Source organism: Sabethes cyaneus, chromosome 2, assembly GCF_943734655.1.
Source record: "Sabethes cyaneus chromosome 2, idSabCyanKW18_F2, whole genome shotgun sequence".
Taxonomy (NCBI): domain Eukaryota; kingdom Metazoa; phylum Arthropoda; class Insecta; order Diptera; family Culicidae; genus Sabethes; species Sabethes cyaneus.
In genome coordinates this window covers 108,274,491-108,289,571 of record NC_071354.1, presented here as the reverse complement: position 1 = coordinate 108,289,571, position 15,081 = coordinate 108,274,491, and the positions used below count along the sequence as shown (strand labels likewise).

The 15,081-nt window shown below is 38.4% G+C and overlaps 1 protein-coding gene across 3 annotated transcripts in view; it reads right to left on the bottom strand.

Moving 5' to 3' along the window:
- The window catches only part of LOC128738096 (WD repeat and FYVE domain-containing protein 3), a 177,208-nt gene that overhangs the window by 137,208 nt on the left and 24,919 nt on the right, over positions 1-15,081 (bottom strand). For all 3 annotated transcript variants that reach the window (XM_053832940.1, XM_053832942.1, XM_053832943.1), the window contains exon 2: positions 6,973-7,114. In XM_053832940.1, coding sequence (XP_053688915.1) covers positions 6,973-7,114 — 142 coding nt within the window. The remainder of the gene's footprint in view (positions 1-6,972; positions 7,115-15,081) is intronic.

Genomic DNA, 15,081 nt, shown 5'->3' with positions numbered 1-15,081 from the left:
GCCAAGCTAGAATGTGCGATGCTGGGTGGTTGCCGGCTGCCTGATCCCAAAACCGCGGTTTTGAACAGACGACGGAGCCAAACAGTCTTGCTAATAGGTAAGCCTAATATAAGTTATTTTAAATTTTTTTTTTCGTTTTAGCTTATGAAGCATCTCCTGCTACCTATATAGTAAAAACTTTAACCAAAACGACTTTTAATACTGCACATGGATACCAGAATGAAAAAGTATAAGGGTCCATGCCTAATGGCACGGGCGCAGGCTTGAAGTAGGACTACGAATGTAGCGCAATTCGTCTCCCAATGCTAAAGCCGGTAATTTTTGTATGAATTTCATATATAGATGCTCAACTTGCGCATTAAAGAATTGTGTTCTTACATGTGAGAAATTCATAATTTCAACTCTTCAGCTAATTTATATGGTGGACCTGAAAGGTCCGTTCATTAATCTCTAATTCTCAAATTTCTGACTCGTAGTGTCCATTGTCAACTTTCGTCCTTCAGATGGGCTTAGTGATGTCCGTTAATCGTTCGATTAATTCAACTAATCGAATAACACAAGGAATATTCGAATAATTTTTAATCGAATAATGCCAGCACGAGTAGTTGAATTAATCGAATAGTTCAATCAGTACGTATAATCCCCGAATAATGCTCGGTAATCGTTCATAATCGTTCGATTAATCGAATTATGCAAAGAAATATGCGAATATTTCTAATCGAAGACCACTAGACCTTTCCAGTTATGTGTGTATTGGTGCTTGAAAATGAGGCAAACAACAACAGTAAACAAAAGAGATGCATTCCTTTGTCACCAAGGTACAGAATGAGTTTCGTCTTCCGCTGGCTTAAATACCAGCAAATTTTCAAAATATGTGCTTGAATTTGGAACAGGATGAAAAATTTGACCGAAATATGTGCTCTGCAGTGTGGCAAACGGAGAAACACAACTAGTAATCGCTATTTTTCGGTTTGTTCCTCCAGCATCAGCTGTTCCCCAAAATGAGGTAAACATCATGTATATACACGCGTATTTCGTGTTCGCTAGTGTGGGTGCTTGAGCTGTCAGAAAGCTCTCTAGCACGAATAGTTGAATTAATCGATTAGTGCAGACAAGGCTCACCGATTAATCGGTAATCGAATAATTGAAAATTTCGGACATCACTATTCCCACCAATTTAAACCCTTTGCTTCCGCGACCAAACTTTGGGTTTTCTAGCATATTTAATATTCTATTATAGCAGCTTATTGTCAATTGCAAGTAAAATTGTACCATCCAAAGTGCGATATCGCTCATAAAGTGCTATTTTGCATTAAATCGTTTCGATCTTCGGCGCACTTTTTCGTTATCTACCAAGCAATAAGTACGCCGAAGAGACCGAAACGAATTAAGCTAAAATAGTACTTTTATGAGCGATTGCGCACTTATTGATTGGACAATTTTCCTTGTAATTGACAATAATAGATCGATGTTTCGAATCCAACACGGTCGGCGTAATTTCCACTCCACACCAAACAATAATCGGCTGCTGCCGAGTTTTACCACCTTTGCCGCGTCCGGATCCGGACAGGGAGATAAAGTCGTAACTCTCATTATTATTTGTAACCCAAACAACACGAAAATGATACCGTTCGCAAAATCAATTCAACTGCTTCATATACTTATTCAGTAGTTCTTAAAAGAACTGATTGTTTTCTACCAGCTGTTAATAATACAAATCGAAGAAATTTATTGCTTGGCAGCAGCTTTTTTCGGACCGCATCCTCCGTTAGAACTGCTTTTGGCTTTGGAGTTTTCGAAGCCTTTGCTATGGTCTTTATTGACTTAGTAATCTTGCTTTTCGCTAGCAAGTTTGGTAGGCGAACGAACCGGAAGCGCCAGTTCTTTGTTTGGACCAGCTTTCTCTTGTTGAAAACTAACTTCAAAGCCTTTTTCACGAATGTGTCCAACTTTGAAACGTCACAATTGTAGCTGGCGGCGATATACTTCTAGACGGCTTGCAACGAAGATCCGTTGACTCTTCGGTTTATTGGCGTCTCGCTTAGTGATGTCTTCGTTGCCTTATTCCGGGGAAGTAGCAACAGCTGAAGCTCAACGATTTTCGAGCGGATTCTATAGAGCGTAAATTAAATACAATCAAACTTTGATTCAAAGGGAATTTAATCCACAGCTCTTCTCCTATATATTTCTGTCATCTTGAATGTTGAATGTTTGAAACAACACCTCCTAGGGCAATGGTGACAATGGTTACCGGACAGAGCATTTTCCATTGATTCAAGCTCTTCCGCTCCCGCAACCAAATATTCTAATATAGCTGATAATAGATCGATGCTCCGGTACCAACACGTTCAGCGCACTCTACACCAAACAATGATCCGCTACTGCTGCTGCCGCTGCGCTGCGTTTTACCAGTTTGCCGAGTCCAGTGAGGGAAATCGCAACTCTCTGCTGTCTGTTCTGCTTCTGCACCGTACCAATGCCAATGCAAAAATGATGCCGTTCGCCGACTTACTTCTGATTATATACCAGAGCAAATGGCAGCAAGTTGTAACAAAGGCGGATCAACGTAGGGCAGAGAATCATAGACACGAAAGAAAGGCGGTACAACGAAACCGTACTCCGTACATTGTTTGAACACAGGGATGGCACGGCAACGAGCATGGCAGACGTGCACTCACAGTTGTGTTTGTCTTAATACAGTTTAAACATGTAATTTTTGACGGGCTCATACTTCGAACGCTCATACTAAACTGCCAACATCACTTTAAAATGTGAGAAAAATCAATTTAACTGCTTCGTATACTTTTTATTCAGTAGTTCTTAAAAGAACTGATTGTTTTCTACCAGATATTAGTAATGCAAATCAAGGAAATTTACATCTAGGCAACAGTTTTTTTCGGGCACCTTCTCCGCTGGAACGATTTCCTTTGACTGGGGCTTTCGGTGCTTTTGCTACGGTTTTCATTGGCTTAGTAGATTTTTGTTCGGGACACCCGCATATTTACTCCAGCAGTACAGCTTTAATCGGAGCCGCCTTTGCAGCAGTTAGCAAAGATATTGTTTTCGTCCGTATTATCAACCTTGAACAAATCGGAAGCGCCTGTTCTTTTTGTTTGGACCAGCTTTTCGACAGCTAATTTCAAAACCTTTTTCACAAATGTATCCAACCTTGGAACGTCACAATTGTGGTTAGCGGCGATTTACTTCTAACGGCTTGCAGCGAGGATCCATTGATTTTCCTGGGTATTGATAGCAGCAAAAACCATATCGTTCGCTGGCGGGCGAGTCGGTTACTTCTTCGGTTTGTTGACGTCTTGCTTGGTGAATTTGAATGTCTTCGATGCCTTATTCCGAGCAAGCAGCACCCACTGAAGCTCAACAATTTTCCAGCGGATTCTATAGAGCGTAAATTAAATACAATCAAAACCCATAGCTCATCTCGTATATATTCTGTCATCTGTGCTAGGGAAGCATTGGCGTGGGAAGGCAAAAACATGAAAATAATGAAATAATGAATATAGTCTAATATTTTCTCAATTATTAAACGTCTGTTTGGGAAACATGGAATCTATTGTATTGTTATGGATTTTTTGAAAAATTTCCAATCGATTGATACCAATATCTCTAGAATCTGTTGACGGATGACTGAGTTATAAGCGTGCAAACCATAACCACTTTTCGTTACATGTTCCCTTCTCGTTTTTCTAAAGTGCACCCCAATATAGAAATCAAAGAAGTAGTCCTACTTCAAAAAATAAATTAATTATTAAAAGCACTTATTGAACCTCAAAAGGCTACTCTATTCCATACGAAGGACTACTGGTGAGATTGTTCTATTTTTGCCTATATATACCACATTTCATCCTAATATCATAAAGGTGGAAGGCTGGATGATGGAGTGGATTGCCAATCTGAATTCTTAAGGTCTGAAGCAAATATAGCACTTTTCAATTCAAAACAAACAAATCATCACGTGGGTTACAGTTGGTACAGCGAAATTGAGTATTACATGGAAGGATCCTAATGCTGGAAGGCGACTCTTATAACCCCGGAATGCGCACAAGTACCTCTACTTGTGGGCCCGCCAAATCCCTTTTGGCCCTTCTGTAACAACATTAGTGTGAAATTCATTTGATAATCAAATTTGGATCTACTGTAATTCTACCTACATACATTGGTAAGTCCTTGAAATGTTGGTGGCTTTCCCCTACTACTACTACTACTACTACTACTACTACTACTACTACTACTACTACTACTACTACTACTACTACTACTACTACTACTACTACTACTACTACTACTACTACTACTACTACTACTACTACTACTACTACTACTACTACTACTACTACTACTACTACTACTACTACTACTACTACTACTACTACTACTACTACTACTACTACTACTACTACTACTACTACTACTACTACTACTACTACTACTACTACTACTACTACTACTACTACTACTACTACTACTACTACTACTACTACTACTACTACTACTACTACTACTACTACTACTACTACTACTACTACTACTACTACTACTACTACTACTACTACTACTACTACTACTACTACTACTACTACTACTACTACTACTACTACTACTACTACTACTACTACTACTACTACTACTACTACTACTACTACTACTACTACTACTACTACTACTACTACTACTACTACTACTACTACTACTACTACTACTACTACTACTACTACTACTACTACTACTACTACTACTACTACTACTACTACTACTACTACTACTACTACTACTACTACTACTACTACTACTACTACTACTACTACTACTACTACTACTACTACTACTACTACTACTACTACTACTACTACTACTACTACTACTACTACTACTACTACTACTACTACTACTACTACTACTACTACTACTACTACTACTACTACTACTACTACTACTACTACTACTACTACTACTACTACTACTACTACTACTACTACTACTACTACTACTACTACTACTACTACTACTACTACTACTACTACTACTACTACTACTACTACTACTACTACTACTACTACTACTACTACTACTACTACTACTACTACTACTACTACTACTACTACTACTACTACTACTACTACTACTACTACTACTACTACTACTACTACTACTACTACTACTACTACTACTACTACTACTACTACTACTACTACTACTACTACTACTACTACTACTACTACTACTACTACTACTACTACTACTACTACTACTACTACTACTACTACTACTACTACTACTACTACTACTACTACTACTACTACTACTACTACTACTACTACTACTACTACTACTACTACTACTACTACTACTACTACTACTACTACTACTACTACTACTACTACTACTACTACTACTACTACTACTACTACTACTACTACTACTACTACTACTACTACTACTACTACTACTACTACTACTACTACTACTACTACTACTACTACTACTACTACTACTACTACTACTACTACTACTACTACTACTACTACTACTACTACTACTACTACTACTACTACTACTACTACTACTACTACTACTACTACTACTACTACTACTACTACTACTACTACTACTACTACTACTACTACTACTACTACTACTACTACTACTACTACTACTACTACTACTACTACTACTACTACTACTACTACTACTACTACTACTACTACTACTACTACTACTACTACTACTACTACTACTACTACTACTACTACTACTACTACTACTACTACTACTACTACTACTACTACTACTACTACTACTACTACTACTACTACTACTACTACTACTACTACTACTACTACTACTACTACTACTACTACTACTACTACTACTACTACTACTACTACTACTACTACTACTACTACTACTACTACTACTACTACTACTACTACTACTACTACTACTACTACTACTACTACTACTACTACTACTACATACATGTTATAACAGTACATGCATGGATACATGCTGCTGTCACTTCAAAGAGACTTACGTAGGTCGAAATAACCTATGCGCACCTTGTACACAACCGCTCTGACTTTTTAATAGGTCCTAACTGCAAATGATTCAATGCAAATCATTTATATCTCTTCTTTTATGTTCACGGCCACATAAAAACATTTTCCAATTTTTATTTACGGGTCGCTGGGTTATAACGCCAGTTCTTACGGAAAACATGCATTTCAGTGTTTATTTCGTGGTGATAAGCGTAAGAGGAGAAACACGAAGAGAAACTCTTATTTGCAGTTAGGACCTATTCAAAAATCATGCCAGAAATAATAAATTCGTGCTGTTATTTCCAATATGGCGAGACACGCAGCACTGTAAAATAACTAAAAAGGTTTCCAATAATTTTATTTCCCCTTTTTTATCCTACTCGGCTCACAAAGAAAATATGCAACCAATTTCTTCTAAATCAACTTATATATAAGCGATGGTATAGGATTGATGCTTAGAGCAAGACTTGAGGCGGTATTTACATTCATTTAAAAATAATTAAATTTTCTCGCCTTGCACCAACCTCAATCTGTCTTCCCTACTTGTAAGCGACAAGTTTATCTTCTCGCCTTGCACCAACCTCAATCTGTCTTCCCTACTTGTAAGCGACAAGTTTATCTTTTGCCTAGAAGAACTCTACCGGTGGTGTAATTGGATAACGCACTCGACGCGAGATTGAGAGTTGTAGGTTCAAGTCCCACCTGGACGGTCAATTAATTTTTTAAAAGTTTGCATATAATTTTTCCCAGTTCTGCCAATGTTCGTTCTTCACAAAAAAACACATTTACTCCCTCATTTGAAGTACAAAATAATTTGACCTGTATAAGTCGATAACAAAAAGATAAAATTTGTAGGATTACGTGCTATCATTAATCATTCGGTTATTATCAAGAACTATTTAGCACTACAAAAACGTACCTGCACGAGTGATTTTGGCCCATTCGCCATTATATTGATTGCTGTTAGTAACATCCATCCAGTACTGGTTTCCTCCGTTTCATTTATTTCCAAAAATTCAACAATTTTCTTTGAGGCCGCTTCTGTACTTTGATTCGATCCACTAAAAGAAATGCTCCATTTTAATCAACCAATAATAATATACAAGTAACAATAATAAAAGCATTTGTGATATTTGTTTTCTTCTTTTTGTCTGAATGTACTATTTTAACATAACTCATTTCCCAGAACCGTAGGTTAAATGTAGACAGAAATTCATCTGGACTTAGCATAAGTTGGTGGAAAAAGGTCGCGGAATCATGTTGTTGTAAAATTATTATTTTCAAAGAGTTGCTGCTTTAGGAGCACATCTTATACTTCCTTCTAATTTTCACGATCAGAATATTACAAAATAGCTGCTACGTCACCCAGGTGGCCTCGACTACAACACTGGTCTACCAAGCTAGTCGTCGTATGTTCGAATTTCGACTGGCAAAGGCTGTTAGTCTTTGCCAACGGGATCGTATCATACCACTATTATATATATACTAGCTGACCCGACAAACTTCGTATTGCCACAAATTATCCTGTGTTGTACATAAATCATGAATCTCGGATGATCTCGGATGCCTCCGACGGCGGGTCACCGGCAACACTCGCGACCGGCTCGTCCTGAATGATCTAGTGTTACTATAGATAGTTTTTGTGGTCTTGTTATTGATTAATGTTTTATGGAAGAGTCTCGAATTTCTCGAGTTGGATTAGTTTTTGAGTTTCGCAAAAATTTCTGTTTTATTTGTATGAGAGTCCATATCCCCCTACCACAGGGGTGAGAGGTCTCTAACTATCATAAAATAAATTCAAGACTCAAAAATCTCCTACATGCTAAATTTGGTTCCATTTGCTAGATTAGTACTCAAATTATAAGGAAATTTGTATTTCATTTGTATGGGAGCCCACCCTCTTAAAAGGGAAAGGGGTCGTAATACACCACAGAAAAAAAATTCTACCATCTAAAACTCTCACATGCCAAATTTCGTTCCATTTGCTTGATTAGTTCTAAAGTTATGAGCAAATTTGTATTTCGTTTGAATGGGAGCCCCTCCCCCCTCCTAAAAAGGTAAGAAGTCCTAATTCATCATGGGAAAAATGGTTGCCTCCAAAAACACCCACATGCCAAATATGGTTCCATTTGCTTGATTAGTTCTCGAATTATGAGGGAATTTGTATTTCATTTGTGTAGAAGCCCCCCCTCTTGAAGTGTGGAAGGATCCTAATTCACCGTAGAAAATATTTTTGCCTACAAAAACCTCCACATGCCGAATTTGGTTCTATTTGCTTGATTAGTTCTCGAGTTACGGGGAAATTTGTAATTCATTTGTATTGGAGCCCCCCTCCTAATGTGGGAAGAGGTCCTAATTCATCACAGAAAAAATTCTTGCCTCCAAAAACACCTACACGCCAAATTTGGTTCCATTTGCTGGATTCGTTCTCGAGTTATGAGGAAATTTGTATTTCGTTTGTATAGGACCCCCCTCCTAAAGTGAGGAGGGGTTCCAATTCATCATTGAAAAAAAAATTGTCTCCAAAAACACATACATGCCAAATTTGGTTCAATTCGCTTGATTAGTTCTCGAGTTATGAGGAAATTTGTATTTCATTTGTACAGGAGCCCCTCCTCTTAAAGTGGGGAGGGGTCCTAATTCACCATAGAAAATTTTCTTGCTCTCGAAAACCTTCACATGCCAAATTTGGTTCCATTTGCTTGATTAGTTCTCGAGTTATGAGGAAATTTGTATGGAAGCCCCCCCCCCCCTCTTAAAGGGGAGAGGAGTTATAATTCCTCTTATAAAGAGGGGAGGGGTCTCAATTCACCATAGAATAAATTCTTGTCACCAAAAAAAACACCCACATGCCAAATGTTCTATTTGCTTGATTAGTTCTCGAGTTAGGAGGAAATTTGTATTTCATTTGTACAGGAGCCCCTCCTCTTAGAGTGGGGAGAAGTCCAAATTCACCGTAGAAAATTTTCTTGCCCTCGAAAACCTTCATATGCCAAATTTGGTTCCATTTGCTTGATTAGTTCTCGAGTTATGAGGAAATTTGTATGGAAGCCCCCCCTCTTAAAGGGGAGAGGAGTTACAATTCCCCTTATAAAGAGGGAGGGGTCTCAATTTACCATAGAACAAATTCTTGTCACCGAAAACACCCACATGCCAAATTTGGTTCTATTTGCTTGATTATTTCTCGAGTTATGAGGAAATATGTATTTCATTTGTATAGGAGCCCCCCTCCTAAAGTGGGGAGAGGTTCTTATTCATCGTAGAAAAAATTCTTGCCTCCAAAAACACCTACATGCCAAATTTGGTTCCATTTGCTGGATTAGCTCTCGAGTTATAAGGAAATTTGTATTTCGTTTGTATAGAAGCCCCCCCCCTTTTAAAGTGGGGACGGGTCCCAATTCATCATAGAAAAAAATTTTGTCTCCAAAAACACACACATGCCAAATTTGGTTCCATTTGCTTGATTAGTTCTCGAGTTATGAGGAAATTGGTATATCATTTGTACAGGAGCCCCCCCTCTTAAAGTGAGGAGGGGTCCTAATTCAACATAGAAAATTTTCTTGCCCTCGAAAACCTTCACATGCCAAATTTGGTTCCATTTGCTTGATTAGTTCTCGAGTTATGAGGAAATTTGTATGGAAACCCCCCTCTTAAAGGGGAGAGGAGTTATAATTCCCCTTATAAAGAGGGGAGGGGTCTCAAATTACCCTAGAATAAATTCTTGTCACAGAAAACACCCACATGCCAAATTTGGTTCTATTTGCTTGATTAGTTCTCGAGTTATGCAGAAATTTGTGTTTCATTTGTATGGGAGCCCCCCCTCTTAGCGGGGGGAGGGGTCTCTAACCATCACTAAAACTTTTCCTGACCCCAAAAACCTCTACATGCAAATTTTCACGCCGATTGGTTCAGTAGTTTTTGATTCTATAAGGAACACAGGACAGACAGACAGAAATCCTTTTTTATAGGTATAGATATTTTCCCACTAATTTCTCGCTCAGTAGTTGATTCCAATAGACGGGAAGAATTTTGTATATAAAAATTTCTTTATAAGATTTCTGTCTGTCTGTCTGTCTGTCTGTCGGGATGTTCCTTATAGAATCAATAACTACTGAACCAATCTGCGTTTTAGTGATGGTTAGAGACCCCTCCTCCACTAAGAGGGGGGGGGGGCTCCCATACAAATGAAACACAAATTTCTGCATAACTCGAGAACTAATCAAGCAAATAGAACAAAATTTGGCATGTGGGTGTCTTTGGAAGAATTTATTCTATGGTAAATTGGGACCCCTCCCCTCTTTAGAAGGAGAATTATGACTCCTCTCCCCTTTAAGAGGGGGGGCTTCCATACAAATTAAATACAAATTTCCTCATAACTCGAGAACTAATCAAACAAATCAAATGGAACCAAATTTGGCATGTGAAGGTTTTCGAGGGCAAGAATATTTTCTATGGTGAATAAGGACCCCTCCCCACTTTAAGAGGGGGGGGGGCTCCTGTACCAATGATACACAAATTTCCTCATAACTCGAGAACTAATGGAGCAAATGGAACCAAATTTGGCATGTGGGTGTTTTTGAAGGCATGAATTTTTTCTATGATGAATTGGGACCCCTCCCCGCTTTGGGAGGGGTATCCTATACAAATGAAATACAAATTTCCTTATAACTCTACAACTAATCAAGCAAATGGAATAAAATTTGGCATGTGGGTGTTTTCGAGGGCGAGGATATTTTCTATGGTGAATTAGGATCCCTTCCCACTTTAAAAGGGGGGGGGGCTCCTATACAAACGAAATACAAATTTCCTCATAACTCGGGAACTAATCAAGCAAATGGAACCAAATTTGGCACGTGGGAGTTTTTGGAGACAAATTTTTTTTTTACGATGAATTGGGACCCCTCCCCGCTTTAGGAGGGGGGCTCCTATGCAAATGAGATACAAATTTCCTTATAACTCGACAACTAATCAAGCAAATGGAACCAAATTTGGCATGTGAAATTTTTCAATGGCAAGAATATTTTCTATGGTGAATTGAGACCCCTCCCCATTTTGAGAGGGGGGGCTCCTATACAAACGAAATTCAAATTTTCCTCATAACTCGAGAACTAATCAAACAAATGGAACCAATTTTGGCATGTGGATGTTTTTGGAGACAAAAATTTTTTCTATGACGAATTGGGACCCTTCCCCACTTTAGGAGGGGGGGCTCCTATACAAATGAAATACAAATTTCCTCATAACTCGAGAACTAATCAAGCAAATGGAACAAAATTTGGCACGTGAAAGTTTTCGAGGGCAAGAATATTTTCTATGGTGAATTGAGACCCCTCCCCACTTTAAGAGGGGGGCTCCTATACAAACGAAATACAAATTTCTTTATAACTTGAGAACTAATCAAGCAAATGGAACCAAATTTGGCATGTGGGTGTTTTTGGAGGCAAGAATTTTTTCTATGATGAATTAGGACCCCTCCCCACTTTAGAAGGGGGGGGCTCCTATACAAATGAAATACAAATTTCCTCATAATTCGAGAACTAATCAAGCAAATGGAACCATGTTTGGCATGTGGGTGTTTTTGGAGGCAACCATTTTTCTATGATGAATTAGGACCCCTTACCTTTTTAGGAGGGGGGGCCTCCCAGACAAACGAAATACAAATTTCCTCATAACTCTAGAACTAACAAGCAAATGGAACCAAATTTAGCATGTGGGAGAATATTTTCTATGGTGAATTAGGACTCCTCCTCTCTTTATGAGGGGAATAATGACCCCTCCCCCTTTTAAGAGGGGTGGCTTCCATACAAACGAAATTCAAATTTCGTCATAACTCGAGAACTAATTAAGGAAATGGAACCAAATTTGACATGTGGGTGTTTTTGGAGACAAGAATTTTTTCTATGGTGAATTGGAACCTCTCCCTATTTTAGGAGGGGGGGGGGGTCCTATACAAATGAAATACAAATTTCTTCATAACTCGAGAATTAATTAATCAAATAGAACCATATTTGGCGTGTGGGTGTTTTTGAAGGCATGAATTTTTTCTATGTTGAATTAGGATCCCCTACCTTTTTAGGAGGGGGGGGGGCTCCCATGCAAATGAAATACAAATTTCCTCATAACTCGAGAAGTAATCAAGCAAATGGAACCAAATTTGGCATGTGGGGGGTTTTGGTGGCAGGAATTTTTTTAATGATGGTTTGAGACCCGTCATCCCTGTGGTAGGGGAATAAGGACTCTCATACATACAATAAAACAGAAATTTTTGCGTAACTCAAAAACTAATCGAACTCGAGAAATTTTAGACTCTTTCATAAAACATTAATCAATAACAAGACCACCAAAAACTATCGATAGCAACATTAGACAATTCAGCGCGAGACGGCCACTGGCCGCGAGTGTTGCCGGCAACCTGCCGTCGAAAGCACTGGCCACTGCGGGGAGCAGCCCCCCGTAGAGATCACCTCTATCTAGGTTTATTTATTTTCCTAGATCTACTGACCCCTATTACTTTCCTTCAGTTGGGTCACCCCTGCGAAATGGTACTTTCTACGAAAAGATTTTTCGTGAAATGGTACATCCCGCGTAAGGTTTTTCGCAAAATGGTATTCTGCGAAACTCTATATTCCGCGTTATGGTCAACTGAGAATTTTCTGTTTATTTTTTTCTATTGGCAGGCAACCATGTTGTGTGCGCCAAGCTGTTTATTTTTCTGTTTATTTTCTGTGGAGTAGGGAAAAGCCCTCGGAAGTGATACTCTATATCGTTGTATCTTCTCCCGTGGGCACAAAACCTCTCATCTTTTAATTATACAACAGATAACATGACATCCTACAGTACAACATTGCTTATATACTATCCTATGCGCTAATTCACAAATAATACCTAATTTATACACACTGATTAAATACTTATGAGGCAGATATAACAAGACGAAATTTCTTCTTTAACGTAGCACGAGAGACATTGAAATCGAATTCTTCATTACAAACGTTAACCCTAGAGCGGTCGCGTTAAAAAAAGTTACGTAAGCGGTCGCGTCGTGTACTGAGTACACGGCGAATAATTCTACCCATATCTCAGGACTGGCATGAGATAGAAGGTTGCGGTTTTCGACAAAGTTGTTTATCTATTTAACGCATCTGGAAACGAACAATAAAGTTTGAGAACTGATTCGCTAGATGGCGCAAATGGTGACCAAAATAAATGATTCTAGAATCTCGATACTGAAATCTCTAATATCTCGGGACTGAGAAGAGATAGAATGTTGCTGCCTTTGGCAAAGTTGTTTATCTGAATGAGATCAATCTGACTGCGAACAACAAAATTCGAAACTGATACGATAGATGGCGCTTATAATAAGCATATTGAATTTTTTTGGAATATCTCAGAGTCGTGACGAGATAGAATGTTACTGTGTTCTACAAAGTTATTTGTTCGAACTAGACACATTTGGTAATGCATAACAAAGTTTGAAACTGTCTCACTAGGTGGCGCACGTGGTCAAATTATAATCTTATGATGATATCTCATGACCATGATACGATAGACGGTTGCGGTTTTTGACAAAGTTATGTGTCTAGACAAGACGAATTTGAAAATGATCGGTTAAATTCGGAACTGTCCCGTTAGATGTCACAGTTGGTAAAATCATATTTCTTTTTGCGATATCTCAGCTTATGTCGAATAAACGGTAAAATGGCTTATCTGGTCTGGAAAAGAACACCAAAATGTTTGCAAATATTATTCTCTTGGCGATTTTCCCATAACAGAGTTTGTGAATCATCGACATCGTTGACAAACTGAATAATGCACATATCTCACCTAGAGATACATGACTCTTATTCAACTTACCCATGCATACAAACAACAATACAAAACGAGCATTTGTTTGTGTTATTTCGTGCTATGATAATGAAAATGAAAAATGTACATTAGATTCCTAACAATCCGATAATATTCTTGTTACAGTCACTTATATCATACAGGAAATAACACACACGTAATACAAGGAAAGAGTAAAGTATTCGAGCCCAATGAAAAAAGCAAGTTGTATACAAATGAGTATCAAGAGAGTGTCCTTCAGTCGTATTATTGCGTTAGCAAAACAAATAGTTTTGGTTTTATCATCACGCACACGTTAATAATTGCAAACATCAACGTTGCCATTAAGCCTACCCGCCAAGTTAGCTCCGGGGTACGACGCTGGCCAAACAAGCCAGTCGTCGTATGTTCGAGTCTCGACTGGGTGGTGTCGCTACAGAGTTAATAGGATCTTTGCACTAGCCCCGTGATTTTACTGTACTCTAATAACCGGCAGCGAAGTCTATCGATAAAGAAGGGTCAAGTTCTGAAGGACGTTTATACCAATGGTTTTGCTTTGCTGATAAATCTAGATTTTACCAGATTTTTTATTGCATACCAGACAAAGTTCAAAAGCTTCCAGATATTTGGTAATGTGCCAGATTTTTGCCAGATTTCTGTTTCGCCGTTCTGCAAAAAAGTCATCACTCCTAATTTCAGAGAACATTTTGTATCTGTGTTGAACAAAACTGGCAAGACGTTTCCCGAAAAAGTCCTCCCCATCGGTCAAATTAATCGCCAGATTTTGGATAGACATTTATTTGTGTGCCAGGTTTTCGAATAAACCTATTAGCAACCCTGGGAAGAATAGGGACTCAAACACTCTCTAAAATATTTTTAAACAATGTGATGGAAAAGCAGCACGGGTTTTCAGGAATCTTTCCTGGTGATCTTTCTGGCTAGACGATGTAGACGACGAAATTGCTGCGTCAAAAGAATTTTGATCCGTCTGTGCTCTTCATCTTGTCTTTTGATAAAAGTTGAAGCAACATCATGGTTCCGCAATATTCCGAAAAGAATTTGATTTTCTCATCATCTCCACCTACTACTGACTTAATTCCTAATTATATTTACCATCATCGGAAGTATCTCGACCTGATAAACAACTTTGTCGAAAACATCAGCCTTCTATCTCGTCATGGGTCGGAAATATCGCCAAATGAAT